This window comes from Bison bison, unplaced genomic scaffold, assembly GCF_000754665.1.
Source record: "Bison bison bison isolate TAMUID 2011002044 unplaced genomic scaffold, Bison_UMD1.0 scf7180017864384, whole genome shotgun sequence".
NCBI lineage: Eukaryota > Metazoa > Chordata > Mammalia > Artiodactyla > Bovidae > Bison > Bison bison.
This window is the reverse complement of record NW_011494956.1, coordinates 8,266,439-8,291,916: the sequence shown is the minus strand read 5'-3', so window position 1 is coordinate 8,291,916 and position 25,478 is coordinate 8,266,439. Positions and strand designations below refer to the sequence as shown.

The 25,478-nt window shown below is 36.4% G+C and overlaps 1 protein-coding gene across 9 annotated transcripts in view; it reads left to right on the top strand.

Annotated features, from left to right (window-relative positions):
* Nucleotides 1-1,170: 1,170 nt before the first annotated feature.
* The window catches only part of TRPC1 (transient receptor potential cation channel, subfamily C, member 1), a 60,867-nt gene continuing 36,559 nt past the window's right edge, over nucleotides 1,171-25,478 (top strand). For 2 of the 9 annotated variants that reach the window (XM_010858145.1, XM_010858144.1), the window contains exons 1-4: nucleotides 1,171-1,358; nucleotides 12,609-12,763; nucleotides 19,066-19,167; nucleotides 22,988-23,190. In XM_010858145.1, the coding sequence (XP_010856447.1) occupies nucleotides 1,184-1,358; nucleotides 12,609-12,763; nucleotides 19,066-19,167; nucleotides 22,988-23,190 (635 nt within the window). In that variant the 5' untranslated portion in view covers nucleotides 1,171-1,183. The other 7 variants (XM_010858148.1, XM_010858147.1, XM_010858150.1 and 4 more) reach the window with 6 other exon arrangements.

Genomic DNA, 25,478 nt, shown 5'->3' with positions numbered 1-25,478 from the left:
CTTAAAGGTGCAAAAATATGCTTTAAATCAAGCATAATTTTTTAAAAAATATTCAAGGAAGTAGCACTTACTGCATTCAGTTAGCTTTTGCTTAAATAACACTCATCTTCTAAAACCTGAGTTATAATAATATATGTGAATATGAACAAGAAACTACTGGAAGGACTGTGACATAGATAGATCCTAATGATGTGCTTATCCAATGGTTACAGGCAAATAAATGTATGACACCAGAAATGTCATGCAAATTTTATATCACAAACTAGTTTTTTAAAAAGTACAGTTTTAGAAACGAGGGTAGCTAGCCCAGTATAACTGCACACAAACGGGTGTAGTGGTGTGGCAAGGGTCCTGTCCTTTATGCTTTAGCCAGAGGACAAAGGAATATGCAATAATTCGACAATTCCACTAGGGGTTTCGACTCAGCGTTAAGTCGTCAGAGGCTCAACGAACCACCCCGCCACATGTTTACATGTATGCACCCAGAGACCGCGAGGGAAATTACCTCAGACTTGCAACTCGGATGTCGAGAGGGTGCACCCGACCGTTCTCCTTTTCCTAGGCTGCAAGGATGCCTTCCAGGAGGCAGCACAAGGGGTAGAGGGCGGGGTGTTCTCAGACCCCGCCTCCGTCTCAGGCCCCACCCACCGCCGATCCCACTCCGTCGTCGTAGCTAGCGCTGAGCAGAAGATGACGTGAGGAGAGCCGTGAACATCTCCTCCGGGCACTGCTCGGCTGATGATTCCCAGGGCCCTGGAGCCCGGCGCGTGTAGAATCTCCTCTTGGAGCTCCTCTCCCACCGATTTTCGTCGTCCTCTCTGGCCGGGCGCCCCCCGCGCGGCCCTTGCGGCTCCTGGCACGGCCCCTCGCTCGGCTGCCGCCCTGGCGCGCGCCACCCTGTCGTCCCCGGACGGGCGCGGACCCGCTCGGCCTGGGCGCCGGCGGCTGGGAGGGGCGCTGCCCCGGGGCCGCGCATGCGCTGCCACCAGTCTGGGGCTGTCTGTGGAAGGCGAGTGCTGGCTCCGTGGGAGGCGACGCCCTTCGGGGCCAACGGGCCTCGAGCAGAGGCGGCCGTGGGAACGACTCATCCCTTTTCCAGCCGGGGGGCGGGGCTGGGATCGGGGTCGGGGCTGGCGGGGGGGCCCCCCCCCCGTCCCCTGGCCTGCCCCCTTCATGGGCCGCGATGATGGCGGCCCTGTACCCGAGCACGGACCTCTCGGGCGCCTCCTCCTCCTCCCTGCCTTCTTCCCCATCCTCCTCTTCGTCGCCAAACGAGGTGATGGCGCTGAAGGATGTGCGGGAAGTGAAGGAGGAGAACACCCTGAATGAGAAGCTTTTCTTGCTGGCGTGCGACAAGGGTGAGAGCGAGGCCCCTTTCTCCGCTTTTGGATGCTCCTGCCTTCCACACCCCTCACCCTCTTCCCGGCCTCAACTTGGGGCATTCCCTCTTGCTCTCGCGCCGAGCGTCTGTTCCCGCCGCGCCCGCTGCATCACTGGGGCCGCCGGGCAACGCCTCTGCCTCGGGTGTGCGGAGCTGAAGGGCGGGAGCAGCCGCGGGTGCCGCCCTCGGAGCCCCGCGCCTGGGGGCGGCGGCTCTGCCCTTGGTCTCCTTTCGTGGGGTCCGGAGTTGAGGTAGCGTCGTGGGAGCCGAGACGCTGCTAGGGTTTCAGCCTCAGCTCCGCTACTGCCCACCTGGGTCTCCTGATCTCCCCTTTGGGGTTTCAGTTCTTTGTGGAAGCCCAGAGGTTTTGTCTAGTTTGGGACTTTTCAGTCCTAAAATCCCTTGTCCTTGCTTGGGGTTTCTCTTGCTTATGGGCTTTCAGTTGTTTTTTGTTTTCTTTCTTTCTTTCTTTTTAAACGTTACTTGTATTATTTAACTCCAGCCACCCAGTGTTCTGTGATTGTTGGATGGGATTAGGTATTTTAGTATCCTAGGTGGACATAAAGACAGAACTTTACCGAAAATTCTAAGTTCCAAAGTTTCTCCAAATTTACGGAACAGCTTTGTTCATGCTTTTTATAGGAGAGAAAGGTTTATTGTTCTTCCTTCTTCGGGAAATACAGGTAGTACAAAATAATTTGGGGTCGTAAAAGAGTCGGACAGGACTTCACGACCAAACAGCAACGAACAAAATAATTACAGGGCAAAGATTTGGAATATATTTAATGTGTTTTTCTTTTTCTTTAATCTGGAAATCGATTAGTTTTATGGCTATAATAACGTCTCTTCACTTAAGCGTTCATCTCTCTATTGATGAATATAATAAAAAGAATGGGAAATTCATTGCCCGAAGACTGCTTTTATTTCCTACATGTAAAAAAGCGTTCTAACTTTTCTTTGTAAATTTATTCAGCTTGGCTTCCAATGGCCATGCTTACTTAGGAAAAATGTTTAGGATCATGCAAACTTCCAAAACATAAACCCAAAGGGCAACTTACCTTGTGAAAAGATTACAGAGGATTTTTTGGTCTCTGTGTTTTTTAAATAAATGACAGCCTCCTTAACTCCTGTCACTGTTTTTGAGATAGGATTTTATTTACGCAACTTTTTGAAAATACATTTAAGTATAAGCAAAGTCTACCTGTGTCCATCGTGAGTAACTTTTATGCTCTTATGTAATAGTATTAAATTATATGATGAAAGCATATGTGGAAGTCCACCATGGACACAGTTTGGAGTAGTCTTGAAAATGTAAAGAAACATACAACCTCATAAATGTCACTGTCTGTGGATTATGTAAAATTTTTAGTATTTTGGAGTAGATAGTCTGAATTCTCTTCTTTTAAAATTTCTCTCAGATGGGGAAGAAAAAAAACTCGGGGTGGAGGGTGGGGAACAGATTGTGTTTATACTAGAATTACTAAGTGGCTGCCACTTCTTTCTACCCCAGCTTACTGAGCAACGGTTATTTTAAAGCAAACAGAGATTATGTCAAGAGAGGCAATTTAATATTCTTGTCAAACTGAGGACAGAGGAATGTCATAATGGAACATAGCTTGAGTAAATACTTGTATGGTGTGTATATTTAGGATTATTGCATGACATATCTCAAAAGTGTTTTAATGTATGATAGCTTTGTAGCCTGTCCAGTCATGCCATTTGAAATAGCCTTGGTATTCTTTGTTAGTTTCCTTTTTATAACATCAGTAAGATCCTTGGAGAGATTTGGCTTTTGGAGGTAGGGTGAAAAGTAAATATGTATGCTTTTTCTCTCACATGTAAATTAAAAACAATTTTAACAAGTGAGATGAAATAGGTACTTTTTGTTTCAGGTATGTTGAAATGAATTCTTGGGTTAGATTTTGAAAAATGGCTTATTTCTTACATGTACTTATGATATACATTTATGCTAAAAAATAAATTTAAATTTGAATTATAGCAGTTTTTTTTGTTTGTTTGTTTATATTCACTAATAGTTAAACCTTTTTCAGGGTTACCCAAACCAAATCTAAAAGTGAAAAATTTCCTAAAGTAGCTATGGTTTCCACTATTACTTAGGAGCTTTCATCAAGCCAAATGGCAAACGTTTACTCAGACAGCTTTCTGGGTAGAGTCATATGCTTTTCATAGATGATTTCATTTAATCCTCACAACCCCGTGAGCCAGATATGTTGTTACCCCTGTTTTCCAAATGAGGAAAATGAGGCTTAGCAAAACTTTATAATTACTTTGCCCAAGGTTACATTAGTTAGGAAGTAGTAGAACTAGGATCTATTTTGAGTCTGTACTCTTTAAACTACTGAGTTTTATTGATGTAGTTGTAGTTGAATGAATGAAAATCATTTGTGATAGAAAAGACACATCCATATTTGGAAGTTACTGGTTGGAAATTAAACTTGCTCTCTATGACTCTTTTTTTAACTGAGCTTTCCATGGATTATATTTGTCCAGTAAAAGTAAAAAAGGATGAGAGCAAATTTGCTATAGATGATCTGTGTTTCTCATCCTTTTTCATTTAGCAGTTTTTCTCTATGTGTGTAAAATGTTCATAATGTATTCCACTTGAGAATTCCTAAAGCAGAAATTGTGAAGATGCAGTGTTAATCTATCGTTAGGTGGGTGGCTCTTTGAAAATTGTGTACAGATTAAGGAATAAAGGAAAAAAATAGGAAATAAAAATGATTTTACAGTTTGATTTATAGTGTATATAGCTGGCTTTTATGTAAATTAGTTCTATAGATCTAGGCAAGTGCTGATCCAGGTTCAGTTCAGTTCAGTTGCTCAGTCGTGTCCAACTCTTTGCGACCCCATGAATTGCAGCATGCCAGGCCTCCCTGTCCATCACCAACTCCCGGAGTTTACTCAAACTCATGTCCATTGAGTCGGTGATGCCATCCAGCCATCTCATCCTCTGTAGTCCCCTTCCCCTCCTGCCCCCAATCCCTCCCAGCATCAGAATCTTTTCCAATGAGTCAACTCTTCGCATGAGGTGGCCAAAGTACTGGAGTTTCAGCTTTAGCATCAGTCCTTCGAAAGAACACCCAGGACTGGTCTCCTTTAGGATGGACTGATTGGATCTCCTTGCAGTCCAAGGGACTCTCAAGAGTCTTCTCCAACACCACAGTCCAAAAGCATCAATTCTTTGGCGCTCAGCTTTCTTTAGAGTCCAACTCTCACATCCATACATGACCACTGGAAAAACCATAGCCTTGACTAGACGGAACTTTGTTGGGAAAGTAATGTCTCAGCTTTTGAATATGCTGTCTAGGTAGTGGCCACTTAATAGTGGCTGTTGCTGATCTTGAAAGTGTGTCAGAATCATCTCAAAGGTAACATTGGTTCTTGTCTTTCTGAAAAAATTAGAAGAAAAAGTAAATAGAATACTCCTGTGCCAGTTTTTGTAAAGTCTGCCCCAACCACCTAGTAAAATTCTGAGTACGCATGTTCTTTTTAGACATAGAATGCTGTAGTTTAGAGGTAAAGGTTAGTTGAAATAAGAGCGGCTATACATGTGGAGAAGGAAATGGCAACCCACTCCAGTGTTCTTGCCTGGAGAATCCCATGGACAGAGGAGCCTGGTAGGCTGCAGTCCATGGGGTCGCTAAGAGTCGGACATGACTGAGCGACTTCGCTTTCACTTTTCACTTTCATGCACTGGAGAAGGAAATGGCAACCCACTTCAGTGTTCTTACCTGGAGAATCCCAGGGACGGGGGAGCCTGGTGGGCTGCCGTCTATGGGGGCGCACAGAGTCGGACACGACTGAAGCGACTTAGCAGCAGCAGCAAGCTACATACGCTCTTTGAAAGTAACTTGAGTAGATGGTGGCTTTAGTATAAATCCTTTAATTTGCTGATTATCGGTCATCAGTTCTTGTGCAGAAAAAGAAAATGATGAAAGGACTCAGTCTGGATTCATTCCCTGTCAGCTTTTCATGAAGAGCATTTTTAGGAAATTTGATTTGCAATTAATGTCAGGAGGCCTTTGAATTTCAGCATTTAGGAGTCAGGGGAGGGATGGAAAGAATCGAATTTCACCCTTATTCTTGGGCTTAATCTAGAGTCTTGTGTCACCTTTGTGGTATGATTTGTTGCATTGTATGGAGCATGCTTTGATGCCTGGATTACACTTAAATTTTGCTTGCCTTTGTTTCAGCATGCTTTTAAAATGGGTAACATTTCCAGGAGAAGTAATATCAAGCTGCTGTTTAATAGCACTTTTACTTAATGTATTTAGTGGGACTTTTAAAGAAGCTGTTTGAAAAGAGACTTTGAAGTGTTTGGGCTTGGAGAGGATGGCAGTGGGAAGAAAAAGTGCAGAGTACTGGGAACTGCCGAGAACTTATGTTGACAAGGGACACCTAATATAAAGAGGTATGTGGTGTGACGGGAGAAAACTTTGCAGCAATGAGAGGTAAAGAGGGTACTATAGACACAATTCTACAAACATTTCACAAATTGTCATTAGTGTAAGTATTTTGGACAAGAGAGTTTTTCAAATCACCAGTGGTGGCATGCCGTATGGTTCAGTTATCTTGTGGATATTGTATAACAGACTGATCATCGAGCAGCCAGCTACTTCTTAGTTCTGTACTGCTAGTATTTCTTTGTAGTGATTTCACAAGTTTCCTTATTTCTTTATTTCATTTTTAATTTGCTGCTCTTTTCTACAATTCATCATCTGAATGTATAATATTTATCAAGTTAATTTTGTTAAGGCACTGTAAAGGTGGTTTATCAAGAAATAACTGACTACATCCCTATCTTTTTAGTAGCTTCTTGTGTAATGAAGATGCTCTCTTGTGAGGAGCAGTAAGGAAAAAAAGTATGTTTGGGCCTAATCTGTCTCACGGGAAGAAACAAGTGCTCAATTTAACTACATGGCCTATTTATGATTTGGAAGATGGGATATTCTTAGTATACAGTCAGTCTTTTATCTGGGAAGCTAAACAAATGTAACCCAAGCCAAACCCCTTTACCTAGTATATTATAAACTTCGGGGAGGATGTTAAAAGATTAGGTTTTATTGCATGGATATTGTTGCAACCTAGGAATAATTCCTCTTCTTCCCTGCTTTCAGTATTTTAAATATCTTCCTTATAATTGACTTCATATACTGACTTCATACAGATATATTGATACTAAGAAGTTTAAATTCTAGGATTAGTAATTTAATATGTAATGAGTTCGAAAGTTATCACTAAAAGGTGATTAAGTAGTGACTTTTAAAAACATAAACAAATTATCAGGACTAATATGTGGGGTTATCCAATACCATATCCTATGGTTGTGAAATTCAGTGGAATTTCTTTGGATGCCCAAACTTTGTGACCTATAAAATGGTGGTCAGCACTGTTATTAATATTAGTTTCTGTTAAAAAACAAACAAACTCATGTTTGTTTTCTGGTCATATTTGTTGCTACATTACTAGTCCTTTTATATTTTTGTAGCTCCATTTATATTGATCATTAGTGTACTTTTTCAGTTCTATAAATATGTATAATTTAAATGTATGTGAGATTAAATTTAAGCAACACAATAAATCATTTATGAAACTGTAATACTATATACCTGATATTAACAAAGTTTTACAGTACTTGTAACATCACTGTGAATTGCGTCTCAAATCATATTCCAGACTGTAATTACAAAGTAAACATTGCTTCTAATAGATCCAAAAATATATTAGCGGTTTTAAATTTATAAACTAATTTACTCTAAAAAAAAAAACCACACCATTACCTTCTATACTATTAATATAATATTTTCCTGAAGCATTTCAGCTTTGCTCTTTTGCCAGGTGATATTCATTATCACTAATTGTCTTCATTAACAGATATAAATGAGAAATTACAGTAATAATTGTCTTATTACAGAAATATTCAGAGTATTATGGACAGGTCAGTATACCATGCTTCTGAGTATCTAGTTTTGGAGATTTCATTCACAGCAATGTGAATGGAAATACATTAGGCGTCTATGATAAATACGAGCTTTTGCATGTTTGATAAAGCTACATTTTTAAATCATTTTCACTCTAAAAGTCTTACATGTAGTTTTTGTCTTTTTTTAAAGAATTTGGTTCAAACTAATTTGAAGTTTGCTGTGGAGTTAACATTTTGATCAGTATTGTTACTACTTATATTTCTAGAGCCAACAATTGAATTTGATCTTGGCACTGTATTTTTTATCTCATTATTTTTTCCTCTTAATAAATAAAATCTGTTTTAAGCATCATTAATATAGTTCAACTAGAATGTCACATGTGCCATAATCAAAAAGTTATAGAAACTTGGTTTGAAAAACAGATTTTTTGACATATATCATCCCATACTTCACAACTAACTGAAAATTTGGTTACTATAAAATTAAACTGACCAACATGAGTGCTCCCATTTCAGTGATTTTGAAATTTATCGTCATATGCCAGAAAATAAAATGAGATGCCACCAGTTCTTCATTGATACTATGACATTTCTCCACTGTCTCAAATTGAAGGAAAGTGAAAGTGAAGTCACTCAGTCATGTCCAACTCTTGGTGACCCCATGGACTGTAGCCTACCAGGCTCCTCTGTCCATAGGATTTTCCAGGCAAGAGTACTAGAATGCGTTGCCATTTCCTTTTCCAGGAGATCTTCCTGGCCTAGGGATTGAACCCATTGTAGGCAGAGGCTTTACCGTCTGAACTACCAGGGAAGTCCTTCTCAAGTTGGCCAGGGTGAATATATCAAGGTGGTCAGGGAAAATTTGTTGCTAAGGATCTATGGAATTACCCTGGTATTTTTATATACGATTTCATTTTTTAAAATTGTTGGTTAGGACTTGCTGTATTGATTTCGTGACTGCAAATGGGTTGCAACCTGCAGTTTGGAAAACTCTGGTTGTAAAAAGATCATGGTGAGAGAGAGAGTGGCTCCTAGGTAAATTCAGAATGGTAGCAAGCCCTAGGTCCCATAGGGCTTAGTAAGCCACAGTAAAGATTATAGAACTTACTAAAGTGTGATTAAAAGTCTTGAGGATTAAAAACCTGATTTTCATATGATCACTCTGGCTGCTGAGTGGAGAGTGGATTAAAGGGCTGATGCCAGGTTAGAGGTGGGCCCACAGGCCAAATCCAACCACCACCTGTCTCTGTAAAGCCTGTGAGCAAAGAATGGTTTTTACATACATTTCAAATGGTCAGGAATAAGTCAAAAGAAGAATATATTTCATAATGTGAAGATAATATGAAATTTAAACTTGAGTGTCCATAAATGAATTTTTATTAGAACATATTGAAGCTCATTGTGTACATATGGTTTATGGTCACTTTTGTGCAGCAAGAACAGGGTTGAGTATTTACATCGGGGATAGTATGGCCCACAAAGCCTAAATATTTACCATATGGCCCTTTAGAGAAAAAGTTTGTTGACCCCGGTAGTAGAGTTTAGGTAGCCACATCAGTGAAGAGGTAGGTGCAGAGTCCAGGAGAGAGATGATGGTGTCCTGGACTGAAGGTAGCAGTGTGTGTGCATGGGTACAAGTAGATAAGTATGGGAAACATTTTGGAGACAGGACCGAGAAGTTTTGCTGTTGAGTTTGTTTACTGGTGGAATTGATTGAAAGTTTCTTTTTCCTTCACTGAATAAAGACAGCCATCTAGCCAAAAAAGTAAATGGATCATGTTGCATTTCCTGCTGTATGTGATATTCAAAAAGATGTATGTAACTTTCAAAAGCAACTTTAGCGTAAAATGAAAAACATTTCTACGTTTGCCTGACCCATAAGACATTTTTACTTGTAATCCTTCTCTATAACTAGCTTCTTGCTATGTATTTAAAATTTACTAACCTCTTTTCACATATACACCCATTATAAATATTAAGACTGTTTTGGGCTTTCTGAATACAGTACATTGTTTTAAATGGCTTGCAAATTTAAACTTAAGTAGAATGCTTAGGAACCACTCTAGGTCTCTTATTGGTTCTGTGACTGTTGTTTGTGGTTGTTTTTTTGCGTGAGTGTGTCAGCTGTGGCAGGGTGGAAATTTTAATAAAATTTTTATTATGAATTTTATTTATATTTTCCTTGTATAGCCCCCTAACTGTAATGGAAATAGTCTTTGAAACCATAAAGCCGTAGATTCTGAATTTGCAATACAAATTACTTTTTAAACAGTAATTCAAACTTTTAAATGTGTAGCAGTTGTTTTTGATCATTTGTTATACATGAAATTTATAAAATTTTATAAGAATTATATTTATATAGTTCTTTATGCCTTTCTGTCTCTTAACAGTATTGCTGACTAAATAATTTGAAGACCCTTTTGATTCAAATCACATAGAAATTTTAGATAAAATATAACAAACGTCCATTTAAATGAATAACTGAGCTTTCAAGAAAGTAAGGAAAATTCAAGCATAAAGAAAAGACTGAAAAACAGAGGAGTGTGTAAGCAGACATTTGACTGCTCTGTGGGTGGGAGCAAGAGTTAATGGTCTGCACGTTGTTGGGATTAGACTTTTAATGCCCATGTGGAAGTAAGTTACAAAGCCTTGAGTTTGTACAAAGTGGAGAGTTGGAACAGCATGCAAGCATGAAACCAGGATCCATAAAGGACTATATACTTCTAGCAAAGGGGTAGATGAGGAAAAGAACCCATCCATCAGCAAAGGGAGACTACAAAGAAGCTTTTAAATACGATTTCCCTAAAGATTTGTAACTGTGTTCCTGCCTCTTGTTGGCTTGGAATTTAAATTAATATTAACTTCTTGATCTGGGAAAACCTAAACTGAGAAATTAATATAAAGAAAGATTTGTGGTGTAGCAGAACCTCTGAGTTATTTGGAAGAAGTGAACACATACATCCTTGGTGGGGCAAGCTTTCAAACTAGGCTGTCTAGGTTCCCAAAGTTAAACCACATGAAGTTGAGTTTGCAGTACCCAATTGAAAATTTCATTATCACAGATGACACAATGAATAGGGTTAAATCCATAAGGCCCTCAGATAATTATTGTGTTTTGTTGTTATTTAAGCACTAAGTCATGTCTGAGTCTTCTGCAACCCATGGACTGTAGTCTGCCAGGCTCCTCTGTCCATGAGATTTTCCAGGCAAGAATACTGGAATAGGTTGCCATTTCCTTCTCCAGGGGATCTTCTCGACTGAGAGATTGAACCCATGTCTCCTGTATTGGCAGGGGATTTCTTTATCACTGAGCCACCAGGGAAGCCCAGTTGTCATATAGAGATGGTAAAATAAGTGTTTAAATGACAAAAAGCTTAAAATAATGAAAACATAAAGTAGATCAAAAGATTCGGAAAGGAATCCAATAAAGCTTAGAGAAATAAAAAATATAGTCAATAAAAAAAATAATGAATGGAGAAATCAGCAGAAACAGTTAAAGGAGGAATAAATGACTTGAGAAATGTGAAGAATTTATCCTGAAACAGAAAAGAGAGGAAGAAAGAAGAAAAATATACCTTTAGAGACACAGAATTTGGAATAGGATGATCTAACATAATACCTAAAGGAGTTCCAATAGGAGAAAGAATAATATGGAAATGAAGCAATATTTTAAGAACAAATGGCTGAAATATTGCATATTAATGAAGGGCAGAGTCAGATTCAGAAATGAGTCCCAAGGATAAAGAAAAAAAATGTTCCTCACCTAGGCACATCATGAAATCAAAGAAAATAGAGCCAGAGTTTTTATGGGTAGCATTCTCCTACAACTAAGACACTGAAATAAATTCACCTGAAATAAGGTTTTAAAGTTATTTTCTAGGATTAGTGATAAATTTTCACTGATCTATCTGCATGTTCACTATTGGTTCAACTTGTGATTCAGAACTTCACTTTGCAAAGTGATAAGTTTTAAGTTTTTGCCATGGAGCGTTAGTATTTAAATATAAATTAATAGTGCTTTGAGGAAATAATTTCTTTTTCTGACTGGTTTTCTTGAGGGAACTAAGGAATACACCAAGAAAACTACCATTCAACACCTTCCAAAAATGAGGACTTAAAAGTCACTGGTTAAAAATAATAGTGTAATTTGAAATGTTAACCAAAAAAAAATCTGTTACTTTTCTTTGTTATTCACTCAGTCCAGTTTTAGAATTTCTCTTTCTGTATCATGAAATCATTCATTTCTTTTTCCTTCTGGTTTCCACTCTGTTCTCTTCCTGTTTCTTATTCATAGACTGACAAGGAACAGCTATATTTGCAAGTCACTTTAAATGGTTTATTCATCTTATGTTTAAAAAGCAAGATGAAATAAAGCAAAACCCACTTAGCTTTTTTTCTCCATTTAATTAGCATTTCTCTTTTGATTTTTTCCCCTTTTACTTACTGCACCAGCTGGTTAGCAGACAAGTATAGTGGGCCCTCTGTGAAAATGATTACTCCATAATTATTCTCATTTTCCCCCATTCATTAGCTGTTTTGATGTGGGGTAGAGTGAGGCAGAAGCTAATCTGCATAATCCTGACAGGTCAGATTTCATTTTGAAATAGTCTGACATTGGCCTCTACGAGCATTAATCATAGTCCTGTTTTAGAGTTCTGTGAGCTGAATATCCCATCATGTAACCTAAACAGCTTCATTAATGAGATGTGTGTGTGTGTGTGTGTGTGTGTGTGTGTGTGTGTGTTGGTAGAGTGGGGAGGAGACTAGTAATTTCGGGCATCTCTCCCTCTTAATGTGCATATATACATTCACTGCTTTTCCAAAGTAAACCTCTTCATAACAGCCTCCATTTATTACTAGATCTTGTTTTTAACCATTTAACAATTAAATGTGTGTATGTATTTGAGATATAAAACTTAAATCCTTTCTATCTTATTTTTCTAGCACTCAGTCTGTACTTTTAGACATTCTTTATTATTATAAATATCTTCTAAAAGTTTTTCTCCTTATCATCAATCAGTTTTGCATTTTAAACAACTTATATTTTAAACTGTACATTTAAAATTTTTCTATTTTTTCTGTTTGTTGCTGATGTACATATCATTTTTTAATCAGGGTATAAGTTTGCAGCAAGGAAATGTTCACATTTTCTTTGCATAGTTCCATATACAAAAATGAGTTTAGGTTTTTTAATCTTTTAAATCATCAAGCTAAGTTTTCTTTATAGTTGTTCTTATTTAATGTGTCATGGATATTAAATTATGTTTGTGTATTGTTATTTAGGTGACTATTATATGGTTAAAAAGATTTTGGAGGAAAACAGTTCAGGTGACTTGAACATAAATTGCGTAGATGTGCTTGGGAGAAATGCTGTTACCATAACTATTGAAAACGAAAACTTGGATATACTGCAGCTTCTTTTGGACTACGGTTGTCAGGTACAAGGCTAGATAATTTTATCCAGTAGCTTTTAAGTACTGTTAGATATGCCATGTTCTGTCCTTTCTCTCTAGTTTTCTTCCTCTCTTCCTTCCTTTCTTTTTTTCCTTCTTGCTTTCTGTTTTTCTTTTCTCTTTCACCTTTTGTTTTGAGCTACTAAAAATTTAAAAACAAACCAAAAAAAGCCTTTTTAAAAAATATAATATTTTGACTTGATTTTTTCCCCCCATTATCACTCCTCCTCATCTTATATGTTTTAAAACATCCAACAGAGGTAAATTATTATGACTTATTAAAGATGACTTTGTTTTTATTACTTATTACTATTTATCTTATATATCTAAAAATAGTAGAAGTATTCTGGAAGTATCAGAGGAACAGGTATTTCTGTGGCCCATATAACTTACAAGCATAAGAACAAAGTACTTCTCACATACAAAGCAATTTTCAATTTGACTTTGATTTTCTCCTAAGTTTAATTAAATTTTTCTTTTTGTCTGAAATTTAGTGTTTACTTATAACTAAATGTGAATGAGATTTTTTAAATTGGAAAATATTGACCTTTCTTGCTTGTCTTCGTAGAAGTTCAGGTAAAAAAGTAGGCATGTGTATCTTGAAAGAATTTAGTTCAGAGATGTGAAGGAATTTAATGTTATTTTCCTTCCTTTTTGTTTTGCTTATCATGGGACTTTGCATTTGAATTCTGGCTCTTTTTTTTCCTTTCAAATAGTTTGAGCATTTGCTATGTTGTTGCTTTAAATTAATGAGCCTTTTTAAAGAGTGATACCAGGAAATACTCATAGATTAAAAAAAAAATAGGTTAGTTCTATATACATTTCTATTATAAATATTATATATATATATGTATTACAACATGTGGTATCCTCTCTGTATATACATGTTTAAGTAGAAAAAAATTGCTTTTCCAGAAATTTCATTTATCCAGAATACCACCAAGAACCAGAAAATAAGTAAAAAATACCCCTGATCAGCCAGATTAGATGTGATGAGGTTTCCCATTTATGAACTTTATCTGGAATCTTCTCTCAACTCTATTTTTTCTCATTTTAGATTACACTTTTAACAAACTTACTTAGTTTTCTAATCCATAGAGAATTATGGGAGCAACAGAAGAGGCATGAGGCTACAGTGGAACAAAGTTAGGCACAGTACCTCTGACTCTATTTAAGGAGATCAACAGCCTAACATACCTAATAATCTCTAAGGGAACTGTATGTTCGAGTGGTAATTAATGTTTATAACAATAGCCCAGAGTCAGTAAGGGAAAATTAAGTTACGTTCAGTATATATTGCTTGAGAAGAAAGAGGAATATATATAGTACTTCTGAAAGCAGAAAAATTCTGTCAAAATTGTTTAAATTTTAAAGTTAAATACTTAAAAGCATAAGCTTCAGTTACCTAGAAAATAAGGTTACAAGGGAAGTCTCTGATGATTCCATATACAAGAGGTATTATGGTACAATAATAATTTTCTTTTTATATATGTCTGTATATAAAATTTCTGTAATTTACATGGTTCTTTCAGATACCTGAACATATTTGAATGTCATAGCCAGCCTATATAGATGTTATATTTTATAGAGCAGAAAACTGAGGCTCATAGACTGTAATGTATTGCCCAAAGTTCTAAAATAAATAAGAGCTCAGATTTGAACCAATTCTTCTGTCCGCAAATCCCATGCTCTTTCTAGTTCACCGTGTCCTGTCCTGGGTTACCTGTGGCTTATTTCTCAGTCAACAAATGTCCAAAACCTTTGGTTGGGTGTCTTTGTGGAAATGAATAAGTAAAACATGAGTTCTGTACAAAAGTATGTTAAAATGAATTGAACAATGAATTTTAAATCAATTAATAGAAAAGTGTATTTCCTACGTGCTGAGTGGTAATGATAATTGATCCTTGTATATTGCTTAGGGGTTATAAAGTGCTCTCATGTATTTTATCTTGTGTCATACTAGTGACTCTCAACTGGACAATTTTGTCCCTCAGGGACATTTGGCAATATCTGGGAACATTTTGGTTTTGCAGTTAAGGGGTGGGTTTGTACCTGGCCTCTGGTGGGTAGAAGGTAGCGATGCTGTTAATGATCCTATGGTGAACAGGACAGCCCCCACAACAAAGATTGATCTGGTCCAAAATGTCAGTAGTGCCACTATTGAGAAGCCCTGTTTTATTCTTAAACTTTAGTGGTTTACCATAAGTGTTTTGGAAACATAGGAAAGAGATCACTGTGGATTGGCACTATCAAGAAAGCTTTCGTGGAAGTGTCAATTGAGCTCAAGCCTTGAGATATTAATAATTGCAAATATAGTCACTTCTTAATCCCTACAAAAGCCCTATGAGTTAGGTACTACTATTATCCCTGTTTTATAGAGGAGGAAACCGAGGTACAGAAAGCTTCAGTAACATGCCCAAACTTATTCCATAAATGCCAGATCTGGAATTTGAACTCAGGTTCTGACTGCCAGAGTCCATGCTTTTACACTATTACTTAAAACAACTGTAAAAAATATGTATTTAATAGATAGGAGGGGAACAGGATATAGAGAAGGATATAAACAAAGATAAGTACAATATGTGTTCTTGAGACAGTGACTTGACTTAGGCTTTTTGAACAAGATATTTGGGTTGGATGGTAATGGAAATATCTGGAAAAATAACTAAAAACTGATGAAAAGGGCCTGAATGCCGGTCTAAGGAATTTGGGTTTTATGTGATAAATAATGGGATCATTACAAGATTTTTGAGAAAGGATGTGATGTATACAGTGGTATTTTAGGAAAACTAATCTAGTGGCTGTGTATAGATTAAAAAAACAGGAAATGGGGAAGGCTATAAACAGCTTGGGTGAGCAGTTTTTATAGTAATCCAGATAAGAAGAGGTTAAAGTCTGAACCGGAATAGTGGCTATGAGAATAGGGGAAAAATAATGGCAAATGTAAGAGATATTGTGAAGGAAGAATTGATAGAACTTAGTGAGTATTTAACTTTGGAAGGGAGGATTGAGAAAGAGTCCAAGATGATCTGAAAATCATAAACATGGGTTACTGGGAGAATGATGAAAGGAAAACAGGAAGTTACAAAGCTAGGTCAAACTTGGGGCAGAGAACTGTGAATTCTGGTTTTAGCCTTGTTTATTTTGGGGCTATCAGGAAGTTTTCAATGGAAAGCTTACATCTCTAGGGAGAGGTTGGGCTGGAGAAATACAGCAGTCATGGGCATGAGGATGATCTGACACCGTGAGAATGGATGAAATCACAGAGAAGAGCAAACAACTAGAGCTGATTCCCTGATGCTCTCAGGGAGCATCTACATTAATAAACGTCTTTAGAAGGAGAGGATTTCATTAAAGGAGTTAGGATCATGGACCGTTGTGAAAAAACAAAAAAACAGTTTTCTTAGTTGGTTAAAAATCAGGAAAATGATAGGAAAGGCCATTGGATTTTGAATCTCTGGCATCAGTAGAATTAGAGAAAATGACACGCATGAGTTTTAGAAGTCTGGCAGAATGAGAGAAAGAAAACTTGAGTGGTAAGAGAAAGATGGGCTTCCCAGGTGGCTTAGTGGTAAAGAATCTGCCTGCAATGCAGAAGACTCAGGTTCGATTCCTGGGTCAGGAAGATCCCCTGGAGAAGGGAATGGTAACCCACTCCATTCTTGCCTGGGAAATTCCATGGACAGAGGAGCTGGCAGGCTGCAGTCCATTGGGTCGCAAAGAGCTAAACAACGACAACTTCTCCCACCAAATAAGCTGCTTGATAGCAGGGACCTTGTCTTGCTCAAGAGAGAGGATGAAGTCAAGTCAGCAAAGAGTGAGGAAGTATTTCATGTTTTGGGAGGTAGGGGCTAGGATTTGGTATTTCTGCGAATGAAGGACCAGGGTCCTGTGGAAGACAAGAGCAGTAAATAGAATACCAAGGTGGAAATTTTATTGTTGGTAAGGAAATAGATAATTTATGAGAATCTGAGCTTAGAGGAAAGAGTATGGGAATTGTTGACAAAGTCTGAGATGAGAAGGGAGTAACTCCATTAATACATAATAAATATGTACTAAGCAGATTTAATAAAGAATAGTCAAATATCTGTAAGAAATTGGGAAACAAAACTTATGAGGACATTTTGTGTACATATAGATATTTTAAAAATAATTTTTCCCCTTCAGAACTACCTTTTTATGTATCAAGTAACAGCATTTGTATAGAACATGTCAATGGCAACTCGTTATTTACTTGACTTTTTTTATGTAAATAAGTATTTCTCTACCTGAAGCTTATCCTTTTAAGCTTTGAAAGATTTAACATGAATCTTTCTTTATTCTTTACTAAATAGTGTATCTGAATATAATTTAACTTTAGCATCATAAGTGGGACTCATCAAGAGTATAATCATTTTATTTGCTTCTTGTAGTCTGAAATTATTGATATGTTTTTGCTTACATCAAATGGTTTCAGACTGCTTTGAATTGATAGTGGTTTTGGTATGCTGATATTTTATCTTCTCAGTGATCAACTTTTAGCAATTTTTTGTCCTTCCTCCCTTCTTTTTTGATTTTAATCTAGCTGTTCTCTTATTCAATAAAGACTGGAAGGGTACTTGGGAAAGCCAGATATCTGTAATTTATAGACAACTCTTAAGTCAGTGTGGTTGAGGCAGGTCCTTCTAAGGAATAATGCCCATAAAGTTAGTTTGTGACAGCTCAGTATGGTTTGGGAAGAAATGTACAGCTGAATTCACGATGATGTTTCAGATGATCGGTATTGCTTGGTGTTTGGACTTTGAGAGCAGTGGCATTACTATAGTTAGCTAGCTTTATAGGTTAAAATTAAAAATCATAAGTGAACTGTTCCGTAGAAATGAACACATGGTTCTTTTTGTTTGTTTCACTTGACCAAGTACCAAACTGAAGTTAGAAATGTATGCAAAGCAGAATAATAATAGTGCTAGATTTTAAAGAATAGGCTACAGCTCAGTGAAACCTTAAAGTTTTAAGGGATAAAATAATGAATTAAATTTCCCGTGATGGTGAGGAGTTTTTCCTATGGGAATGCACAGGCAGTTCCTAATGGTTGAATGTGGCCCCATCCGATTCCTTGGGGTGCTTAGTCCTATTCTTAGACATCCAGATAAAGTCTGCCATTTTTAGTCCTATTTTTAACATCTAGATAAAGTGGATGAAAGCTTTATTCTTTTCAGCTACAAAGATTAAAGATCTGATACAGTTTCACTTTTATGGGAGATAATGTTGATTTAAATAGTTATTAAAGATTATAATAGTTTAAAAATGTATATACCGAAAATAATCAGTGTTTTCTTAGATTAAATTGTTACTTATCCCCGCTTTTTGCTTCTGCCTTTATGGTTTTCCTTAAGCCAAACAAAATGAAACCGAAAACCTGATCTCAGTTGCTAAGTACCATAATAGGACTGAAGGTTTTGTTACACTGAGAAGCTGAAAAGTCTCCATTTACTCCGCTTGTATTTACTTTTTTCCTCCTATCAGAGTTGGAGTTTCAAGATGAGCTATAGTTTGGGAGTCAAACTGTAAAGTCACTTCTCTTTGTCTCTGAGGACATTGATTCCTCAGAGAAAATTCTTTGTGATTTTTACTTGGTAAAATTGCTAATATTGGGAATTTCCTGGCTGTCCATTCGTTAAGACTCAGAGCTTTCATTGCCGTGGCCTGGGTTCAATCCCTCGTCAGGGTACTAAGAAAGCACAAGCAGTGCAGCAAGGCCAAAAAAGGGAAAAGATTGCTAATATTAATGTCATGATTTACACAATTTCAGTCAGCCATATGTGCTTTAAAGACGAGAACAGCAGCTCCTCCTGCTTTTATTTTCCATTGTCCCCTAACTTCATGGTTGTATTGATTATATCCTTTGCTTGTAGTAATTTTTCTTGGCAATTTCTTTTATAGATTTGGAATGTTAGGATTCTTTTGATCCAGTGTTCAAGAGTAAATAAACATCTTGGAAAAAATAACATATCAACTTTAAATACTACCTATATCAGCCCTGTGTCATTAATAAACCCCACTATCAAGCATTCATTATTTGATCAGCTCAAGCAGTGAAACCAGAATAAAAATGTGTGTGTTGTGGTACACAGAAGTATGGCTAAGGCAAGCAAATGTTCTGTTTGGATAGTCTAAATTTTTAAAAATTCAGTATTACTGTATATAATACAGTTTAAATTAAAAAAAAATAGTTTTCTTTATGAATTAGTAAAAATAGTTTACCTTTTTCCCTCCATTTTCATTTTTAACTTTTTTTTTTTTTAAAGTCCGCAGATGCACTTTTGGTGGCAATCGACTCTGAAGTAGTGGGAGCTGTTGATATACTACTTAATCATCGACCAAAACGATCATCAAGACCAACTATAGTAGTTAGTACTCTTAAATATTTATTAATTTGAATTTTTAAACCAAAATAGATCTGCCCCATTGCCATTTTTTCTTCCCCTCCAATTTACTTCGTTTTATAGAAATAGATTTTTTTTTTACTCTGTAAAAATATTACTTTAAGTAGACATTTGCAAGAATAACTAATATTGCTCTCAGGAAACCTTAAAATTCGTGATATTTCTAGAATTTTGTTGATGCAATCCAGTATTTTTAGTTTGGAACATTCTACAGGCTAAGTTGAAAATATAGATCAGTTTCCAGTTGGATTTAAGATTTAAATATAAACAATGAAACCATAAAACTGGAAGAAAATGTAGGTGAATATTTAACTGTTTGAGAGGGAAGGACTTTGAACAAAAATCACAGTAGCACAGCCTTTGGTTGTATAGAAGTTAAACTTCTGAAATCAAGACCTCAGGAAAAATTAAGCAGATGGGTAACTTTCAAAAGATATTTTTAGCATATATCTCAAATTCATAATCTTAATATTAGATGAATTGATGAAAAACTTAAAAATCAGTAAAAGATGTGGAAAAATCTCAAAGTGCAAAATGATAATCTTACTAATAATTAAATATGAAATGCAAATGTTTGCTTATCAGATAGCAAAGATTGTTTAAAAAGTACTAACCATTGATAGCAAAGGAGTAGTATAGTCTCATACACCACTGGAAGGGAAGGTAGTTTGAAAAGTGGTTTGGCAGGAAGTATCAGTAACAAGAAATATGTTCATATTCTTTAAACTATCACTTCCTCCTCTAGGAATTTGTCAAGGAAATGGTCAGAAATGTAGACAAAAATGTTACTTGTAATCTTATTTGTAGCAATGAAAAAACCATGTGACATAATTTAAACATCCCAAAATAGATTTGAATATAAATAACTACCTGTATATTAAAATAGTATTTTTAAAGGAATAATTAGGAACACCTAACATTCTAACATTGGGACAGAATGGTAAAAAATGAGAATAGTAAACTGTATATATAGTATTATCTGAGGTTAAAAATATGCATAGAAAAGGAATTCTATGGAAATATAGCAAAATGTTACCTAACAGCAGTCATCACATTACCAAATTAAGGATATTGTTTTCTTTATTGCTTTTGTGATTAAGAAGATAGTCACTAATGCAATAAATTCTACTGTAAAAATGAGATATTTTCTGTGTATGTATCAAAATGTAACAGTTATAACATTCATTATTGGTGAGGATATAGTGAAATAATCAGTAAAAATAATTTCTGGGAGTGTTGTAAACTGGCTATAATCAGAAGAAAAATATTGTTTAAGAAAGAATTATAAATTCATTGCAAATGATCTGCCATTCTCTGAGAAAGATGAGAAGCTCCCCTAAATTGAATACTTTATATTAACTGAAATAATTTTCCCTCATTTAAACTATGACAAAATTTGTGTAAGCATAATTTTCTCCCAAGGATAGTTCCAGCTAATTTTAAGTGGTAGCAAGCAACCAACAGTGTAGAGAAAAAAGAGCTAATAGTATAGTTCCTGTTCAAAAGATCAGAAATGTCTAGAATCCTATTCAATTTTCTGTCACCTGTCCTCCAGTTATAGTATATTTTGGTATCCCTACCTGTTCAACCTCCTAACCTCTTAACCCATTTACTCCCTTGAGGAGGTTGAGTGTAGAGTTCCAGGATATTGGAGCAACTGACTGATATTATTTCATCACCATTACCACTGCCAGCCGAATCTTGAGTTATAAGGCCAGGCAGTCCTCACCTATTCAGTAAGAGAACACTTTTTCAGTGTCTCTAACAAAAAAGGCTATCCAGCCTTTGCTTTGAATACTTCTAGTGACAGCAAGATCACTTTTTAACAGGTTGATTACCTCTAGACAGGCAATGTCAAGTATTTTTATATACTTTTTAAATTTGTCATCTCAGTGAATTCATTCTATATTCTTGGCTTATCAAAATTGTCTTTTGATAAATTTTGACTTTCAAATACAGGTTTCTTTTTTATAGTATGTAGATTATATTTTGTGCAATGAAATTAGGGATTTTAATCATCTGTTTTTCACATAGTTAAGTATGTTTCATGGGAAAAATAAGGACCATTTTTTTCGTAAGAGATTAAATATGACTTCCTCCTCTTTATAACTTCTTCTTTTGTAATTAGGGGAAATGGAGTAAATTTTTATAGATTTTTCTGTAATTTTTAAATAAATTCATTAATTTGAAGACCCCAATAAATAGAAGGGAAGTATATAAACAAACTATTCATAAAAGGAAAAAAATAAGAATGTCAGAAAATAATAAAATTTACCAGTAATCAAAGAAAAGTAAATTAATATTCGTGATAGTTTTTTCGCTCATAAATTGGGAATGATCATGCCCAGTGCTGGTGAGTAAATCTTAGAGTGTGGGTACATTCCTGTGTTATTAGTAATATAAACTATTAAAAGGTCTTGATAATACGTATCAAAGCTTCAAAATTGTTCATGGCCTTTAGACCTATAATTCCATTTCAAGGGTTCTATGTTAATGAGATAATCCTAAAGTTTGAAAAAGCTGTATTCATAAAGATGTTTGTGATAGTATTATTTATAGTAGCAAAATAAAATACCTTGAACGTAAAATCTATGAACTTCCTTAAATTGCATGCAAAATTCTGTACAAAAAGTTTTTTTTCCAGAAGAGTCTTTGTTATAGCTTCCTTGAAGTTGCCCTTAAAAGCAGGTGTGGTGGCAAAAGGATTAAAAACAAATACTGTAGAAACTGGGTATTTTTATTTCGGCTTTTGTATATTTTTCAGGTTTTTTATAATGTGTGTACTATTGCAATGTTAGTAAAAATTACAAAAATTAACTGTGAACTTGATGAGCTTATACTATGGAATCAAACAGCTCACAGGAAAACAGCTGTGAAAAAGTGATAAGTATTAGAAAGAATATACAATAGTCATAATATAGTCAACCTTATTTACTTTACCTGGCTCTTTATTTACTGATTTTTCTTTCCTCATGTTATGCAGTCACCAGGCATGAGCCCATGTAGTGAAAGGAGCTCGGGCTCCAGAGGACCAGACACCTGGGTTCTATCTGCACTTTGCCACTCTGTTGTATAGCTCGGGCACATTCACTTCTCTGAGCCTCAGTTTCTTCATGGAGATTATAATGCTTAATTTTGCAGGCTATTGTGGGGATTAAATGAGATAATAAATACAAACTGCCTAGTGGTTCCAGGAGCTGTGATTGTTAGTGTTTTTGTGCATTTGTAACAGGAAGTATAAGTGGTGTTTGAAAATATGTAGAGAATTATACAAAATGAAGAGTGCCTCCTATTTTCTTATTCTTTACAAGTAACTTCATTGCTATCAATGTGGCAAGGTTTTGTCGTAGAGGTGGATTTAAACATTTTTTTCTCATGCCTTTATACTTTGCCTATTTTTAACACTTCTGTTTTTCCATTATATTCTCTCTCTAAAATTTTTGTTCTTTATCCTTGTCATGCATGTTGCCATAATCTTGTGAAAATGAAACGCTTTTTCCTAAAGTATTTCTCCAGATATCCACACTTCTTCTTTGTTAGGAAAACAAAACTCTGGCTATATGAATATTTCCTAGTGAAGATTTTGTCTGTCATGATTATACTGCATTTACTAACTAAAGTTGTTTTGAAGTTTCAAAAAAGATTTAATCCTAGTAAAATGTGATTATATTTCTCAAAATAATTTTTATATTCTTTGTGTCTTTTGTTCATTACATTTTTTAGATAAATGCTTTTTTGATGTCACAAGTAAGAACTTTTGGATGTTTATATAAATATTTTTCAGAAACTAATGGAGAGAATTCAGAATCCTGAGTATTCAACAACTATGGATGTTGCACCTGTCATTTTAGCTGCTCATCGTAACAACTATGAGATTCTTACAATGCTGTTAAAACAGGATGTATCTCTACCTAAGCCCCATGCAGTTGGCTGTGAATGTACATTGTGTTCTGCAAAAAACAAAAAGGACAGCCTCCGACATTCCAGGTCAGAAAATTAAGATTTAAATTAAGATGTGTGATGCAGTAAGGTATATGTCAATATAGTTTTTATCGTTGTTCTGTTTAGACTTTTAAGAAATCTGGTATTGCAGTGAATAATGAAAGCTAAACTTCTAGCTCTTTTGCTTAATACAATGAGTTCTGTATTTTAAAGAAATGTTTACTAAATGATGAATAAGCAGGAAAACTTTTCAGATTATGAATAAGGTTTATCTCATAATTCTGCTGGTCAGAGATAGGGTCACTATTTGCTTTTTAGAAGTAGGGTTTATTAATCTAAAAGAATTTGCAAGTAGTGGAAGGGATGAAGATAACTACTTCCTATCTTATTTATAAGTAAATAAATACTGTTACCTATCTAAATATTCAGCCTGTTATGCCTCTTTGTCCCCTCTCACACAATATTTAAGTCTTTTTCTCTTCCCATTCTCCCCAGTCAAAAATATTAACAACTGAGGGGTGAATGAACTCAAGAAAGTATCTCTTCCTGGACAGGTTGAGCAAGATCACACATGTGCATGTGGTATAACGTGTGTGGTTTTGGGCTAGACTTGAAAATCTCATTTTCAGCATAGCCTTTATGTATATATTATCTTTACAGTGGTCAGATGTAGTTAACATAGTGTCAGATAAAGCATTTACTACAGAAAATATGGTTGGAAGTCCCATTTCATCTGTTGTCACTGTTTTCTAGTTAAGTCTTCTTGTACAGTATGTGTGAAATTAGCTTTAAAGCTGTGCGCCATCTACCTTACCTCATTCCTCTCCTTAAGAACAGATCTTTGGTGGATCAACAGATAGTCACAAATCCATAAATTGGAAAAGTCTACTGGGAATCGATTTAATGTTTACTTGCAGAGATTGTACTGAAAATTTTTTCTATTTCCAAGTCTATTTTCCAATGAGATCTATGTTTCTCTTTGATAAGATCTGGTTGGTAGTTATGGCAATTTTAAAAACCATTTTAAAAATAATTTTATTTATTTGTTTTTGACTGTGCTGGGTCCTCGTTGCTGCGCGTGGATTTTCTCTTAGTTGCGGGGAGCAGGGGCTACTCTCTAGTGCACAGGCTTCTCACTGTGGTGGCTTCTCTCGTGGAGCATGGGCTCTAGGGCAGTCAGGCTCCAGGAGTTTCGGCATGTGGGTGCAGTAGTTACTACTCACAGGTTCGCAGGTTCTAGAGCAACAGGCTCAGTAGTTGTGGTACACAGGCCTAGTTGCTCCATGGCATATAGATCTTCTTGGATCAGGGAATTAACCCCTGTCCCTTGCATGGGCAGGCAAATCCGTTACCACTGAGCCACCAGGGAAGCCCAGCTATGGCAATTTATCTAACTTTTTAGTTTTAAAATGACTCAGATCAGATCAGATCAGATCAGTCGCTCAGTTGTGTCCGACTCTTTGCAACCCCATGAATCGCAGCACCCCAGGCCTCCCTGTCCATCACCAACTCCTGGAGTTCATTGAGACTCAACATCCATCGAGTCAGTGATGCCATCCAGCCATCTCATCCTCTGTCGTCCCTTTCTCCTCTTGTCCCCAATCCCTCCCAGCATCAGAGTCTTTTCCAATGAGTCAACTCTTCACATGAGGTGCCCAGAGTACTGGAGTTTCAGCTTTAGCATCATTCCTCCCAAAGAAATCCCAGGGCTGATCTCCTTCAGAATGAACTGGTTGGATCTCCTTGCAGTGCAAGGGACTCTGAAGAGTCTTCTCCAATACCACAGTTCAAAAGCATCAATTCTTCAGCGCTCAGCCTTCTTCACAGTCCAACTCTCACATCCATACATGACCACAGGAAAAACCATAGCCTTGACTAGACGAACCTTTGTTGGCAAAGGAGTGTCTCTGCTTTTGAATATGCTATCTAGGTTGGTCATAACTTTGCTTCCAAGGATTAAGCGTCTTTTAATTTCATGGCTTCAGTCACCATCTGCAGTGATTTTGGAGCCCAGAAAAATAAAGTCTAACACTGTTTCCAGTGTTTCCCCATCTATTTCCCATGAAGTGATGGGACCGGATGCCATGATCTTCTGTTTTCTGAATGTTGAGCTTTAAGCCAACTTTTTCACTTTCCACTTTCACTTTCATCAAGAGGCTTTTGAGTTCCTCTTCACTTTCTGCCATAAGGGTGGTGTCATCTGCATATCTGAGGTTATTGATATTTCTCCCGGCAATCTTGATTCCAGCTTGTGTTTCTTCCAGTCCAGCGTTTCTCATGATGTACTCTGCATAGAAGTTAAATAAACAGGGTGACAATATACAGCCTGTCGC